Source organism: Streptopelia decaocto (assembly GCF_964273445.1).
Source record: "Streptopelia decaocto genome assembly, chromosome: 5".
NCBI classification, from domain to species: domain Eukaryota; kingdom Metazoa; phylum Chordata; class Aves; order Columbiformes; family Columbidae; genus Streptopelia; species Streptopelia decaocto.
The window spans coordinates 51,104,639-51,120,193 of record NC_138659.1 but is presented as its reverse complement, the minus strand read 5'-3'; the positions used below and the strand labels follow the sequence as shown (position 1 = coordinate 51,120,193).

At 48.2% G+C, this 15,555-nt stretch overlaps 1 protein-coding gene across 1 annotated transcript in view; it reads left to right on the top strand.

The window, feature by feature from the left end:
* Positions 1-7,137: 7,137 nt before the first annotated feature.
* Positions 7,138-15,555, top strand: part of TLL2 (tolloid like 2) — a gene marked incomplete at its 5' end in the record, with an annotated part of 89,773 nt that continues 81,355 nt past the window's right edge. Inside the window, one exon of the mRNA XM_082052839.1 lies at positions 7,138-7,288. Coding sequence (XP_081908965.1) covers positions 7,138-7,288 — 151 coding nt within the window. The remainder of the gene's footprint in view (positions 7,289-15,555) is intronic.

Here is a 15,555-nt window from a genome sequence, read left to right as displayed (position 1 = left end):
AACAAAATACTTAATTTTATGGAACTTTTATTTTAGAGGGGGTGTTTTAAACATATTCCTGATTTAGAGATAAACCCTTCTAATATTACCAGTCATGCTTACCCATATGATGCAGTAGGTACCTTGATAGACTCCAGTTCACCAAAGCATAGACTTAGGCCCTATAAACTTTAAATGCTTGTGCTGGGTCTGGGCCAGAGAGTCCTGTCTCTAGTAGTTCTGTCTAACAACCCGACCAACCTGGAAAAACATGCTGCAGTTCGGCACCACGCTGTGACTTTTTTTCCCTGAAGGCTGTGTTGCAAGATTTTACTTGGTTTCTGAAAAGTTTTGAGAGCTGTAGTAACTTTCTGAGTCACTTCCAAACGTGGCTGAGAACTTCATGCAATACTGAACTCAAGGAAACTTCTGGGGATGCTCATTCTCATTTCCCTAAAGGTTTGTCTCGGAAATTTCAGAGCTGTGTGATGTGCTAAAGCATTAGACAAGGCACGGTGGATTTCTGGGCTACTGGAGATGTAATGCTGCTTCTGAGTTCATTTTATGCTGTTTTTTCATTCCGAAATGCCACAGTCTTGGTTTAGCTGTGTCACTTTATTGGGCTGGGAAAAGTGGTAAGTCCTACCTGTGGGATTATGTTATTAGCTTAGCGCGAGGCTTTTCTTGCTTTGCTACAGAGGAGTAGCTACAAGAATGGGATGGAAATTTTCTCATTTCCCTTCTAACGCCTGGCCAGAAGTTGGCAGGTGAGCGTTACCTACTGTTTGCTTTAAGAAGGGATCTGACAGTTTTACAGAGACAGACACCCATTTACCTGCAAGAATTGGAGGCTTTTATAATAAGATATTGAAGAGATGCTATTAGGCTACTTAAGTCCTGCATTTGGACTCTGCAGAATCAATGTTAGTAATTTGAATTGCTTAGATGAAAGCTGACTTTTGTTGAGAATTTTTTTCCTGTTTTGTCTCACTACCAGGAAGTGATAAAAAACCACCTCTGGCTGGATCTGAAACATGCAACTTTTTTGTATGATATGTATAGTGAAATAAAAAATGAAAAAGAAAGTCACTATTCCTTGTTTTAGCAAACTGAAGAGTGACATGTAAGATTAACCTAATTTAAAGTATTGCTTACCTAATGAATGAAATATCTGCATGTTCTCTGCACGAGCCAGGTGTGTGATTTGGGTGCGGTTTGGGTTACTACAGATAGACCTATGTACAGAAATCCTGTGCAGAAACCGTAACTGGGAAACTTCTCTAAGGTAATTCTCCAAGAAGCAGCATCTCCACTGTTTCGACAGATTAATTAAATTCTACCCACTGTTGTGGAACAGCCTGAATTCAGGCAGTGCGTGCTGCCAGCCCCGGTAGTGGAGGAGCAGGTGAGCAGGTACTGCAGCTATCCCAGCTTTGCCTCATAGCAGAGGCTCGCAGAAATGTTCTTACTTTCCCAGATCCATCCCTTTTGGGTAAAGAGAAAAAAAAAAAAAATACAGATTTTTCCTACGATGGAAAATTCTCTGGAAAGACCAAACGATTCATCTTTCAGAATTTTGAACTCAAGATGCTTTTCCAAAGGTGTTCTCCTGCCTCCCTGCTTAATGATGCAGCAGAAATCACCACAAGCTTTGCTCGATGCTTTCCAACCGACACCTGCGTGAACCCTGAAAATGGAGCTGAAGTGAATTAACATCAGTTTCACATGCCTCGGTTTGGGAACCAGTGGTCAAGCCAAAATTCGTACTTCCAGATAAGACAGATTTCTCCCCGCCCCTCCTTCCTATGGCTTTTCTCTGACTACAGCTCAAAAATACCATGGAAGTACCTTGTTTTCCCTCACACGGTTTAAGGATTAGAGTAATGATGGGAAAACGTGGTGCTTTTTGAGATGGGATGACTTAAAATCCTGTCTGCTGCTGCTTTGGTGAACAAAAAGGAATTTTCCAACCATCAGTTACTGCTCGCTTCCTGAAGCATCACTGCTCATGTATAACAGGGCTACATTGTGAAATGTATGTTGAGTTGTTAATGCACAGGTGAATGTGCCTGTGACTGCAGTGAGCTCTGCACAGCAGATTTCAGAACCCCTGGAACACGTTTAAGCACATACATGTCAACAACTTTAAAAATGCGCTTTGTGTACTGGGTCATTTACCCTGAAGTGAGGTAGTCCTGTGTGGCAGTGCAATAAACTTGATAAAAAAGACCAACCCACCCCCAGTCTACTGCAGGAGAGACTAAAATGGGTGATGGGAGAGCAGGGATCGATATTCATTTTATTACCTGGATTTGTCAAAGGCAGCAGTCAAGCTGGTGAAGGTGTCCTAAGAGGGGTCAACTCCAGGAGTGATGAGAGGAGTCAAGAGCAATTGGCTGCCAGATAAAAACAGAGGCAGAAAATGGGCAAAAGGGGATGAGGAGAGTGACCGGGCTTTATCTGTGTGGAGCCCCGTAGTGGCACTGGCAGAGTAAAGAGCCTTTTTCAGTGTCAGGGAGCAGGGGCAGGCTCTGCGGAGCCCCAGCGCTGCCCGTGGGAAGGGATGCACGGCACATCAGGTTATGCCAGGTTATGGCAGGATTTGTATCCTACCAAAAAATGAAGCAACGAAATAAGCAGAAGCGGGTGGTAGTGGAAATACAGAGGGAAGAGAATACTTTGGATCAAGAGATGGGCTTCAGCTCTCCAGGCCCCCATCTGCCCTTGGGGTGGGGATGTACATGGAGGAAAAAATATCTTTATGTGCTCGGGGAGCTGAGACTGGAAAAGGAAATCTCTGCTTGTAAACCTGGAGACAGCTGAGGAATCTGCAGTGGGACAGGCTCCAAAGGAGCCCTGCCTCAGTCACTTTGTTAGAAGATTTGATGGACCCAAGTGTTAGCAAGAGGGAAGAAGCAGGTCTTGTGGGAGAACTAACAAACTCGTGTGACCTTGGGACATGTTGTGTGCAGGGACATTCCATCAGTGCTAAGGAGCTCCCACCCAGCTTTGCTCATGGATGCTGTTCAGATGGAGCTGTGTGCATTTGTGCTCAGGGAGGCTTGAGAGGACAGTGCATTTTGTTTGCATGTGTCGGGCAGGAGGGGATTCTGCAAAGCAAAAGGCTGCCTTTGGCAGTGGTGGATATAGATGATTTTGTTTTCAGATAGTTAACTGTTGGTGTCACTGGTTGCAGTGCTGGTATGAAACTTCACTGACTGTTTTACCAGCTCAGATGAAAAAGATTTTCAGGGATTTTTATGTTCCTTATTTTCACTGAGGTGGCACCTGCCAATCAAGATGACATGAGCTGATCTTTTAAGCACTGAGAAGCAGTCATTACTCTGCGTGAGCTGCTTCGGCTGCTGGTTGCAAAATGCTGTGATTGTTACTGAGAGCCATTTGTAGAAGGATCGAGCAGCTCTCCATGTTAGTGAATGGACATCCAGAGTCTGCTGTAATGTGATAACTTTTCTGTTTGCATGTGGAGGACAGTAACAGACTCCTCTGAACTCCCTCACAGGCTCTTCTAATTGCACAATTAAGGATCCACATTTTATTTTACTCCCTTCCTCTTTCTCCTTCAAAGCTGTGGGATGTTCTCTTGTATATCCATCCACATCCATAATAGAGCTTCTATGTGCAGAAGAGGTTGGGCTCCCCAGCACATGTTGCCATCCTGGAAGAGGTCAGCAAACGGTTGCCATGTGGTCAAAAGACCTTGTTCTCAGTGGTGACAGCCCCGATCTGCACTCTGCTGCCAAGGGCTGCACTCGCCCTGCTGATCCGTGGTGCTGATCCGTGGTGCTGACCAGGGAGCTCTCGACCCATCCTTGTAAGTGTTCCAGCTTTTGTTTTCCAGCTTCACACACCCTCAAAAGTAGCACTGCCAGGACCTTCTCTACAGAGAAGAGAGAAAGGAGCATCTGGTGCCCTTATAGGTATTGGGGGTTCTTCTGAAGCACAGAAGGGGATCAGCCTTTCCTTTTAAAATAACCAGGAGGCTCTGATCTTTGTCTGACAAAGTAATACAAAGTAGCATCCTATGGAGAAAAAGTTATTAGTGTTACTGTACATTCCTCTTAAAAAAACTCCGGTGATGGAAATGCCCTTGATTCTTCATGGCAGTCTGCTTTAGGGCTTTGCTGTTTTGCTGCTAGAGAGCTTGCCTGAAACCTAAGTCTTCCTTGGTGCACCTGATGCTTAATTTTCTTTTACATATTTGAAGAGGGTTCCCGTCTTTTCCTCTGTGAAGGTCTCAGCTCAGGTCTTCCAGAGTTGTACCTAAAGCTCCTGGTAATCTCCTGCTAAGATGGTGAGAGCAAGAGCAGCAGCAAGATGCTTCTATGCAGATGAGGCCTCGAGTGCTAGACTGGCTTCCAAAATTACCATTCCTTTCCTTGTTTCTGTTCAAGACACTCGTCAACGGATTGGTCAGCTGCATGTCAAATCTTCACAAGTTGGGTGAGAATATATATTCATTTAGGGCTTTTGTTCAAAGTGCCTGTATTCTCCAAGCTTGATCTCAACAGGTGGATTTGGTGTTACAGCCCCAGTTTGGTGGGCATCAGTGAGGAGTGAAATGCAGAGAATGTAACGAGCATCCTCAGGGAGATCAAATGGCTAGGCAGCTGTTTTGTTATCCAGCACCAGCAGCAAGTCCCAGTCACAGCCTTGGCTCATCCATTGAACTGTGCTCCTATTATTCCTGTTTTCACCTCATTTTGCCAAGACTGATACCGCAAAGGGATGTTTCACTCTTTCAGTGAAAATCCAAGACCTTCCCCACGCATGGCTTCTCTGCCCACCCTGTGAGTGACTGGGCCTGTGGAGCAGCCTGGGAATTCCCTCATGGGTGGCTCAGACACCCCCACCTACTGATTCTGTCCTTCAGGTTTCTTCTCTGAGCTTCTGGGACCTGCTTTGAAGCACAAGGTGGAGTAAGTACGGTGTGTCTTCTGCCCAGCTATTGCCAGAACTGCTGTTAAAGGCTGAGTGCAGGTCTTGGGAGTCAGCATGGACCAGCTGCTGTGTTTATTTGGCCCACAGCCATAAATGGGCAGTTTGCTCCAGCTCATATCACTGTTCAAAAAACAACAAGAAAGATTTTGAGGTGTTGGTGAATACTTGAATGCCGTCACCTTGATTACGGCCCCTATAAAATGCAGATTAGACAGAAAAACATTTATGTTAGAGGCTTTCCTCGGGGTGATTCTTGTGCAGAGGGTAGGGTCACATCCATCAAGTACACAAAAACCTCCCATGCCATAAAGATTTTTAGAGTGCCCTTACTGTAATGTGCCTTCTTGGTAGTTGTTTACATAATGTCTAGATTTCATTAACATTTTTCTTGACTTGCCCCCTGAGTAGCTATGCACATAGTGTTTTGTTCTGGTAGCAGACTATGTCTCCTGTGTGCTGTGTGTTACGGAAATCAGGTGGAGAACCTGACGCTTGGGGTGGAAAGTGGGCAACTCATGCCGGTCTCCCCTTCCCGTGGGAGGGAGTCTCCTCCATGCTCCCCAGACAGCTGTTTGTCTTTACCCGATGGGCTTTTCACCAGTTGTAGAAAACTCTAGTGCCTTCGATCAGCAGAGTTTTTGACCATGGTCTTCATGCCAGGGTTTGATGCAGCCTTTTTGGCCTCCGTGAAGGTTTGGAGAGGATATTAATTTCCTGACTTTATCTTTTCTGGGAAGCCAATATTAAATGGGGGGTGGAGGGGAGAGGCAAGAGCAGTTTGCAGTAGCCTGTGTTGCTGCTGAGGAGATGCCTGAATCATGTTGTGCTTTTCATGCCCAAGAATCATTCACTGCTGTGGACTAGAAGTGACAAATGTATGGATAGCTGATGGCAAGCCATCGTGTGCCTCGGTGAAGGGAGGGTATGGAGCTGATGCTGTAATGGGAAAGACTGCTTGAGGATCCTGCGGTGGGAGCTTGGAAGTACGCAGCTGAAGGAGCAAAGAGTAATGGCACAGGCAGACTGTGGTATGCACGTTCACCCCAGGAACCCCCGAATGAGCTCGTACTCTTGTCAGCCCTCCTCTCCTCACCAGTATAGCACCTGTACTGTATACCACCCATAACTATTGCTGCAGCCTCAGACCGTAACATCTTGTCCAGGCAGCAGCTGCCTGTGCGCTGTTAAATTCAGACTGAAGCACCTTGTGAGATGACTCTGAAAGACTTCAGCATCCAGTGAGGCTTTGGGCATCTGCCGTTTCCCTGCAGAGTCACTGTTCAAATAGCAGAGACATCGCGCCTCTGTGGACTGACTACACCACAAGCCAGCAGCCCTGGGCTACGATGCTTTCCAGTGTGCTCTGCTGCTAAAGGTGTGTGAGATACCACACAACCTCAGGCAGCTGCAGTCCCCCGGTTCAGATACCACAGGGCAGATTTTGATGCAGCTGGGCAACTCACACACAATCCATCATCCCAGTTTCCCAAGTCTCACTGCATATGGATCATCCCAAAGCCCAGACTTCCAGTAAATCAGCCCAGTTGCCCCTGAAAGCTGCTGTAATGTGCTCAAAAAGAGCGGGAGAGGGATAGATGCACATCCTTATGTTTTGCCCCATCTTTCTCCATTTCTCCTATTCTTTAGTTGGTCTTATTGTTTTTTCGTACCCCATCTTTCCCCATTCACAGTCTCGCAGCTCCCCTTATGCATGGATTTAAAGGCCGCAATGTGAAATATTGTATTTTTCCTGGCAGCGGACGAGCTATTTCTCTTCAGCTGCCCCTGAAGTGACGATTATTTTGAGGGGAAAAAAATAAAAATAATAATAGTAACAGTTAAAAAATTAAAATAATAATAATAATAATAATAATAATAATAATAATAATAATAATAATAATAGTTATTATATCTGAGGACTTGCCACCCAAGTGCTGCAACCGGGAGAGGGAGGGGGTTCCCCGCCCCCGACGGACCCCGTAGCCCCGCCCGGCCCGGGGCGCGGGTCCCCCGCGCCCCGGGCCGGGCGGGGCTACGGGGTCCGTCGGGGGCGGGGCAGAGGCGCGGGCGTGGACGCGATTGGCTGGCCTTGCCTTGAGTGACAGCAGCAGCACCCCCCGGCCGCCTCCCGCGGCGGGGCCGCTGGCGCCGCGCAGTGCCCGCAGCCCGGGCAGCCGTGCCGCCCTGTCCGCCGCTATGGGCCGCGGGGCCGCCCCGCTCCGCCGCCTGCTGCTGTCGCTGCTACTTCTACCGACCGCGGGGACGGGCGGAGGGGGAGCCGCCTTAACGGTGGGGCAACCGGAGGCGGCGGAGGAGCTGATGGAGTACCGCGACCCTTGCAAAGCCGGTAGGGGAGCGGGCGGGATGCAACTCCGGGAGAAGTTTGCAAGCACGGAGGTGGCGGTGGGCAGGTGGCCCTGCGAAGCGCTTCTCGGTACCCTGGTGTCACCCGGTACCGCGCGGCGTGACCGGCGCTGGGCTCACCTGGCCGCGGCGGGAGCCCCCCGGCCGGGAGCCGCCTCGGCATCCCCCTGCCCTCCCAAACCCCAGCGGGCACCCGGCGAGCTCCCCCGCTGCTGCCCGTCCCGCCGGCGCGGGAGGGTTCAAGGTGCCCCCCAGCCGGTGCCCCCGCTGCCCCCGTTACTTGCGGGTTGCAGCCCCGAGTCGGAGGCTATGCCTTGGGTTTTTTGAAAAAATTATTCCCCGCTTCCCCCATCAATTCGCTCACTCACCTGTTATCCACCCCCTCCCCTACGGGAGATCTCTGCAAAGCCAGGGAAATGCCCGGCGGTGCTTTGCGGTTTGGTGGTGGTGGTGTTTTGGTTTTTTTTTTCTCCCCCATATAAGCTTTTTCTGCGCATTTTTTGCAGCCTGTTGGCAGCTGTTTCAACTTGTCCCGGGGTCTGTCCGGCCCGCAGTGGCGGTGCGTGCCCCGGAGAGGCAGGAGCACCCGGCACACGGTGGGGGCCGGCGCGGGGGCTCTCCCGGGGCTCCCCGGCGGGCAGGGGCCGGTGCGACCAGCCCCGGGCTCCAGCTGAGCCGCCGGTGTCTCCACATACTTTCTAGTTGCCTGTGTGGGAGTTAACTGCATCCCCTTCAGGAAGCCTCCAGCTGCTCCTTCCATCCCTTTTTCAGAGTTTTTCGTTCCCGTGTTAAATTACACTCAGTTGTTTCTGAGCTCGTTGTGAGCCTTTTAACCGTTTGATTTCTCCAAGAGCTTCTGTCACCTCTAATATGTTAATTCGAAGGGAATATGAACCCAGGTTTTCTCTTTGGAAAGCTAGGTGGTACTCTTGATAATGACTGTTGCTGCTTTTGGTTCCAGCCATCAGTGAATGTTGTGGTCTTGTGAATTGCTTCTCTGCTGGGAAACTGGCAATCAATACCTTGTAAGTCTCGTTCCATTTACCGATAACTTTGTGCAAAGCCCTATTTTCCTAATACTGTAGGAATCGGAAAAAGAAAGGACTTTCTTTGTGTGTGTGATGTAGTTGATCTTTTGAGTTGGGGCTTTGCCCCCCAAATGCTCTCCTAGCTGTTCCTCAGTGTCCCTTGGTGATAGCTTCCCTTGTTATCAGCTCTCTCCTGACTGCTTTTAGGGGACTTGTAGCCGCACCTGCTCACATAGACGAGCTCTGTCACAGCAATGTCTATTGGAGCTTTTGTGTCTTGTATAGCAAGTTGTTTAACTGGCCGTGTATGCCAGCTGTGTTGTGAGTGGTAGATTTTATTCCAAAATTCAACTTGGTCCTCTTCTCTCCACAGAGCATCTTTCGCACAAAGCATTCCATCGATCACTAAGTCATCTGTGATTTCGCATGTGGTTTGGTGGGGTTTTTTAAGTGCAGAATCAATATGGGACCCAGCGCACCGAAACATGCATTATTGTATTTGTGCCTACTTCTAAATGGCAATGAATTCATCTCTCTCTCTCTTTCCAGTGAGACTAGGTGTTAGTGATACAGCTATGGTTCGGACCTGGAGAGCTGCAGGTACAGTGCTTTCCTATCTGAAAATGTATTATCCTTGTATTTCCTGCAGAATTATGGCATCATCTCCTGTGTGTCTCACTTATATTTGGGACTGTTAGGTATTACTGTAGGTCAAGTATGTGGAGGATGAGGAATGCTCCTTTAAGGACCACGTGGACAACATTTACTTTAATTGACCTACCTACGTCAGACAGTGAACCTGTGACAGAAGAGGAAAAAAAATCCCAGCCTGTCATTGACCTGCCTTTGCTGTAAGACCCTTTCTTTCTCCTGCAGTCCCCCCATCTTCCAGGCTTTCTATCTCTCACTTCTGCATGTATGCAGAGAAGAGCCTGGATTACAAATGGCAGTCTCCCTCTATTGTACATCCCCACCTCCTCTCCTAGTGGGCAGAAAAACCTTACCTGTGTTACTCCTGTCAATTTCATTCAGTCAGGATCACAAATCACAAATGATCTTTATATACTGACTTCTCAGGGTTTGCATATAATACTTTTCCAATTTCTTCTTTCCAATAGAGAGGAAGGAGCGAACAAGAGCTCTGGAGGTCACAGAGCCCTTTTCTGGAGCCCAGGGCCGGGCTGGTGTTTCTGACAGTGCGGGCACACATCTGGTTTTGGTGGGGGCTGCCAGGCAGCCTGGCCTTGCATTGCTTTGGCTTTCCTCTTGTCTGACCTGAGGCCCCAGAACTGCAGCTTAACTCTGCTTTTCTCCCCAGCTCTGTGTGTGTATGGAGGACAATGTGGTGCCTTCTGCTTTGCTGCAGCATTTTCCACTGGTGAGCACTGTTAACCAGCTTTCTCATGTTTCAGTCGTCTTTTCTATGAACGGTATGAGTCTGTCTCTTTCAGCCTGTCCTGACTGCCTGTTCTTTCTGACTCTCTGATCCAGTTTCTCTCTATGTGGGCTGTATCAACCTGAAGTGCAGAGCACCTGGGCTACAAGATGCTCCTCACATGCCATGTACCTACCTCTGTGCACTGAATGGCTCCAGATTTTGAAGTCAGCCTCAAATCAGAGCAAGCAAGACTCTTACCACATGGACCTGTATTAGACACTGTCTTTCCTCCTCCCCTCCACCCCCAGCCTTGCTTTCGTGTACTCCCTTCTCTTCCAATGTTAGACCATTAATAGAGCTAAGCAGGTGTTCAGTGCTGAATAAGCCATCACAAAGGGTCAGTCCAGCCAAGGTTAATGAGTGAAGAGATCCATTTCTGTGAGACAAGGTGAAGACACCTCTAATGGAGTTGTCCTTCCAAGATGGGCTATGTCAGGGCTGGTTTTTAGTGCCTGTATAGGAAATCTATCACACTCTCTTTCTGATGTGCTATAGCAGTGACAAGTCATCTTAACTTCCTCAGGCCTGAGTTTCTCCACTGGTGGGACAGTGTCAGTATTTGTCTAGCAGCATTACTGGCGAGAAGACAGTGATTGCAGACCTGCTGTGAAAACCTCAGGTGCCTGGTGTGTTTTGTAAGGGAAAGTTTTTGATGGTGTGTGGAAACAGAGACACTGTTAGACTGTTTCCATTGCTGCTGTAGGCACAGGCTCCTGTGCACAGTCTTGTGCCTGCAGATTGTATGCAGGCTCTTAGCCCATTGCAAAGACAAACTGCTGCTCCATTTATGTGTTTTCCAAAGCTGTTAAAACTATAGTGCTTTACTTCTTTTTTGCTGCAGGCTAATGGCTGTGACCCAGAGGCCGTGATGGATTTAGATCTGGCAGGTTACAAAATGAAAGCTTGCCAGTTCCTCATCCTTGCAGCTCATGCCCTGAGGTTGAGCGCAGGCTGTCGATGGTTGATCTGCTGGGCTGGAAGTGAAAAGCCCGGCACATGCTCTACTCTTGTTGCATTAGCTAAGGTTATAATAATCTCCAGCAGCAAGGAGGGATGGGCAGCACAGAGCAGTAGCTTCCTAAATCACTGCAACTACTGAGTTACTGGTATAAACATGTGTCCAGTTACCAGGGCTCAGCTGATGGGCCATAACTCCAATGCTGCTCAGCCTCTTAGCTCCAACCATCCAGGATTTCCTTTCCTAATCTGCAGCTGCTTTCTTGTCTTTTTGATAAGGTAGGAAGAGAGAACAAAATTCCTGAATGGGTGATGAAGGGGCAGTTGAAGCAGGGCTGCATTGTGGGTTTGAGATGTCAGGGAAGGTGACAGTGCTGACTCTGCTGGGGGGGGGGGTTTGCTGAGTGTTGCCACAGGTCACTGGAGCTTGTCAAAGTGAACAGTGCAAAGGTTCCTGCCAGATCTGCTCCATTATAGATGGAAAAATGTTGTAAGCCTGGTATGTGCTTTGGATAGATCTGCTGCTCAGAGGGTCTGGCTAAAGATGCCTGGGCCAGGGTGCAGGTCTGAGCAAGGCTGCCTGACAGACAGGCAACAGGAGGAATGATGGATGCCTGTGAAACAAAACAAGCACATCCTTCTGGGGCTTTTCGTGCCAGTTGGAACTAAAGGAATTAAATAGGCTGTAGCTACTTCTGGTAATTATTTTGGTGCAAACTTACATGAACTTTGAAGAGCAGAATCTCTGAGGTTCAAGGTGACCTCTGGAGATAATATAGTCCAACTTATGTCAGCAAGAGGAGGAAGAACAGCTGGGCACTAAATAACTTGTCCCCTAGGTATTTACAGTGTCAATGACTGGTTCCCTCCAGCAGCAAGCCTGTGATGAGGCTCTTTTCCACTTACAAGTCAGCAGGCAAGGAGAAGAAGCTGTGGTTTGGTCTCAGCATCTTGGTTCCTGGGTACTTTGGCTCCTTGTATGGTGCCTCCTGCCCTTTGTGAGCTGGAGATGCGGTGTTCCTTCCCGAGGCCTGGCAGTTCCTTCAGTGGCTCATCTTCCAGGCTGGGGTCCTTTGGGGGTGTCCTGTGTTGGAGTCCCCCATTTCTATCTGCTCTGGCCAGGCAGTTTATTCTCATGTGGCATGTCCTGTCTATAAGCTGACCAAGCTGTTTGGAACTGGAAAACTTGAGGGGGTAATCAAATGAGAGAAGGGAGTGAGGATCTGTAAAGTCTGGGCCGCTTGAATATTGCTTGGGTTTTGAGTAGGATGCAGGTGCTGTTTTCTCTGTTGGAAGCACAGCTCTGTTATGTTAACAGGGCAACTTGAAAGCTCTTTGCAGGCCACGCTGTGGATCCAGGCTGCTCAGCTCTTGTTGAGGGCCTTCCTGCAATCTCACAAGTTGTCCTGTTTGGTTTGGCAATGGCAGGAGCACTGGCAAAGTATGTGCCAACCTGCCCTTTGCTTGGGAATCCCAGATTCCTGTGGAGGAATCTCAGCTGTGTCTTACAGATTTTCCATAAAGCTTTGAAGCCTCTTAGCTGGTGTGGAAAGCCTCAGTGAGCTGCAGTACAGCTGTGGTGAAGGTACCAGTGCCTCTGGCATGGGGCTCTGTGTTGTAGAAGATGGTGGTGGGAGCCAATGGCTTACCCAAGGGCAGTCAGTGTGGCGGTGGCAGTGCTGGAAGCTGAATCCTGGTCTCATGACATTCAAAGCCATGTGGACTTCCAGAAAAGAAAGCTTCCTTCCTCCTTTCTTTGCCACCAATACTAACATACATGCTTGAGGGAAGAGTCTGAGACATAAGCTAGTCTGTGGATTCCTTGATGCTGGTTCAAATGTTTGTAGAGGAAGGAGAAAGCTCCTGCCAGCAATCATTCCTCTTACATTTTTCCCTGGTAGGTTGCAGGAAGGGTTAAATGCTCAAGGAGGAAGTTAGTGACTGAGTCTTTTTGGGTGGTCTGGGAAAGAATGAGAGAACAGGGCATTCAGTCTTTAATTTACCTGCTTTGGGCAGGTCACAGCAGTTACAGAGCAGAAAACAGGTGGGTGAGGACTACTGGAAACACTCTATGCACATTCAGCGCTGTGGCTGTTTGCTGTTGGGGATGCTCTATTTTGCAGTGAGGTAGAGCTGCAGGAGAAGCTTCCTCCTCAAAGGGAAGGTTTAAGGTGGCTTTTGTTATAATCCTAGCAAGCACAAGCTAATGGCTGTGGCTTAAAGAAAAAATAACCACCAACCATTTTCTTGCAGCTGAGATTCCCAGGTAGAGAAGCCATTGGCCTGTGGAATTTGAGAGCAAAACCTTGTGGTCCCTGGGAAAAGAAGCACTTGAGATCCAGGTCTGAAGTCCTTCCAGTGTTTAGCTGTCTGCTTGGGATCTGACAAAAATGGGCTGGACCTTTGGCATTTTTTGGGGTGCGTTGGATCTACTTGTCCTACGTGAGATGTAACACTCAGTGCTATACCTACACCTTGGGATTTAGCAATGGACAGGAGAAGGGCTGGGCAAATTTAGGGCAACAGGCTTTTTTTCTTTTTTTTTTTTTGTCTTAAAAAAGGCTGGTAGGGTAGGGAAGAGGTACTTGGAGTTGTCATGGGTAGTTCTGTGCAAAGACCTTGTAGAGCAGGGGTGTCAAACCCGTTTTCACGGGGGGCCATATCAGCCTTGCAGTTGCCTTCAAAGGGCTGAATGTAATTTTAGGACTGTAGGAGTAGTTAGATTTATACGCACCTAAAATTACATTTGACCTTTTGAAGGCAACCACGAGGCTGATGTGCCCCCCCCGTGAAAATGAGTTTGACACCCCTGTTGTAGAGCTTTTATTGAACTTTGTAGACTGGGGGCAGTTCACAGGTGTCTGCCCTTGACCACAGCATGCACAGGTTTGATCAATGAGGACTGCTTGTTCCTCAGGTGTTCTGTGACATAAGATTAGTAAGTCACAGAGCCCCAGATGGAGGCATTCAGAAACTGTGCTGTAAGACTTCCAGGCTTCAGAAGTCCATAAAGCTGCGGATTTTGGTTCAAGGCACTTTCGACTTGTGTAATTATATTCTGCCTTTGTAGTTGTGTTTGGAGCTTTTATTCTCCTCCTGTCCTAACCTCATGCACAGTGTGCCTGTGCCTTGCTGGATGGCTAACACAAGAACTGGCTGCGTTTTACTGGTAAGCTGCCCCTCACTGTGCCTGTGAGTGTCTCCCAGGTAAGCGGCTGCTGCCCCAGTCCGGGGAAGAGCTGATGAATACCTGCTGCAGTGTATTCAGGCTCACACATTTGTATTTGGGAAATTGCAGGCACCATGTGCCTGATACACTGGAATTTCTAGCCTCCTTTCTCAAATAATCCATCTCTTTTTTTTTTCCTCCTCTCTCTCTCCACATTGCCTTTGCTGCAGAGCCCCTTGTGCTCCCTGCCTGCTTCCTTTGGTAGTTCCTATGGATCCATTTCAGATGTTCCCTTGTCTCCTTTTGCTTGAAGTTCTCTTCGGTTCCTGCAATTCTCTGCTTTCTGCCCTGGGTGTTCTGCAATGGTTTCTTCCCCAGGCTGTGAGGTGATGCATCTCCTCTCCCACCCCAGCAGTAACTCATGCTGTTCTCCCAGTGGTCAGTAGGTTCTTCCATCCTCGCTCACCTAACAGCAGCCCTGTGCTATGGTGTGCATTTACCTTCTGTGTCGTATTCGATGAACTAGTTCTGTGCAACAGGCTGTTCGCTGTAGTAGGTGGACTGCTGTGCCTATCTCCCCTTTCCTTCGAGAAACCGGAGGGAAATGGTGGGGCCAGATTCTGTGAATCAGGGTCCAGGACTCTCTGTGCCAAGGAGATGGTGCTGGGAGTGGGGAGAACACTGACAGGGAGGTCCGTGTGCTCTTTGTGGAGACAGGCAACCTTGGAAGGAAGGAGGCACCTCTGACAATGAATGACCTTGTTGTCCTGCTTTGATCTTGAATGTCACAGGTATGAATCCGCAACAAAATTGCTTTCAACTAGTGCTGGAATGTGTTTTTACTGCACAGAAGAGCTGGATGATTGAGCAGAAGCTGGCTGTTGTTTTAATTTAGCTGCTAGTTTGTGGTGGTGTTTTCCTTTTTTTTTTTTTTTTGTTGTTGTAGCTGAGCTCCCAGAAATGCTGATCTCCAAGGGCGCCTGTACTTTGATGTTCAGATCCACTCCAGCACTTTCTGAACAGGAAGGTTGCGTGTCAATAGAAACTGCTTAAATGTGTAAGGAAGCCCTTGATTAAAGAACTCTCAATGATTGATTGCTCTTTCTTGGCCAGTTTGTGTCAGCCCAGCTTGGAACAGAGAGAGATGTTTAACTGTGTGTTGAGAAGGAAGCCCACGCAGAACCCCAGCCACGGGTAAATCACCCTCTGGTTTGACTGATACATGTTGTCAGAGACCTGCAGCTGTTGCTGGTCCATTAGTCAGCTCAGCTTTAGACCCAAACGGAAATTTGCATCCTCTCAAGTAATTTTGTATTTGTGCGAATGTCAGCACCCAAGCAAAAAGCATCTGTTTAACCTCACCATCCACAAACCCCGAAGCTGTTTGCAGAGCAAACTGCACCACAGTGTTATAAGACAGAAGTTCAAGCCTGCTGAACATTTTATCTCCTCCTGTTGATAGTTAGCACTGGAGAATGGTTGAGTCTCTGTGTCCTTATTAGAAGCTGGTTGATACAGTCCTGGAGGGTACTGAGAATTACCTTTCTTCACTTCTCACATTGTAGCTGTGGGTGTTGCCAGTCTCCTACTCCTCATCAGTGTGACTTTGAACTTAGATGGCATTGCCTGCAAATAGCACTGCCTAATCAGCAGCTTTT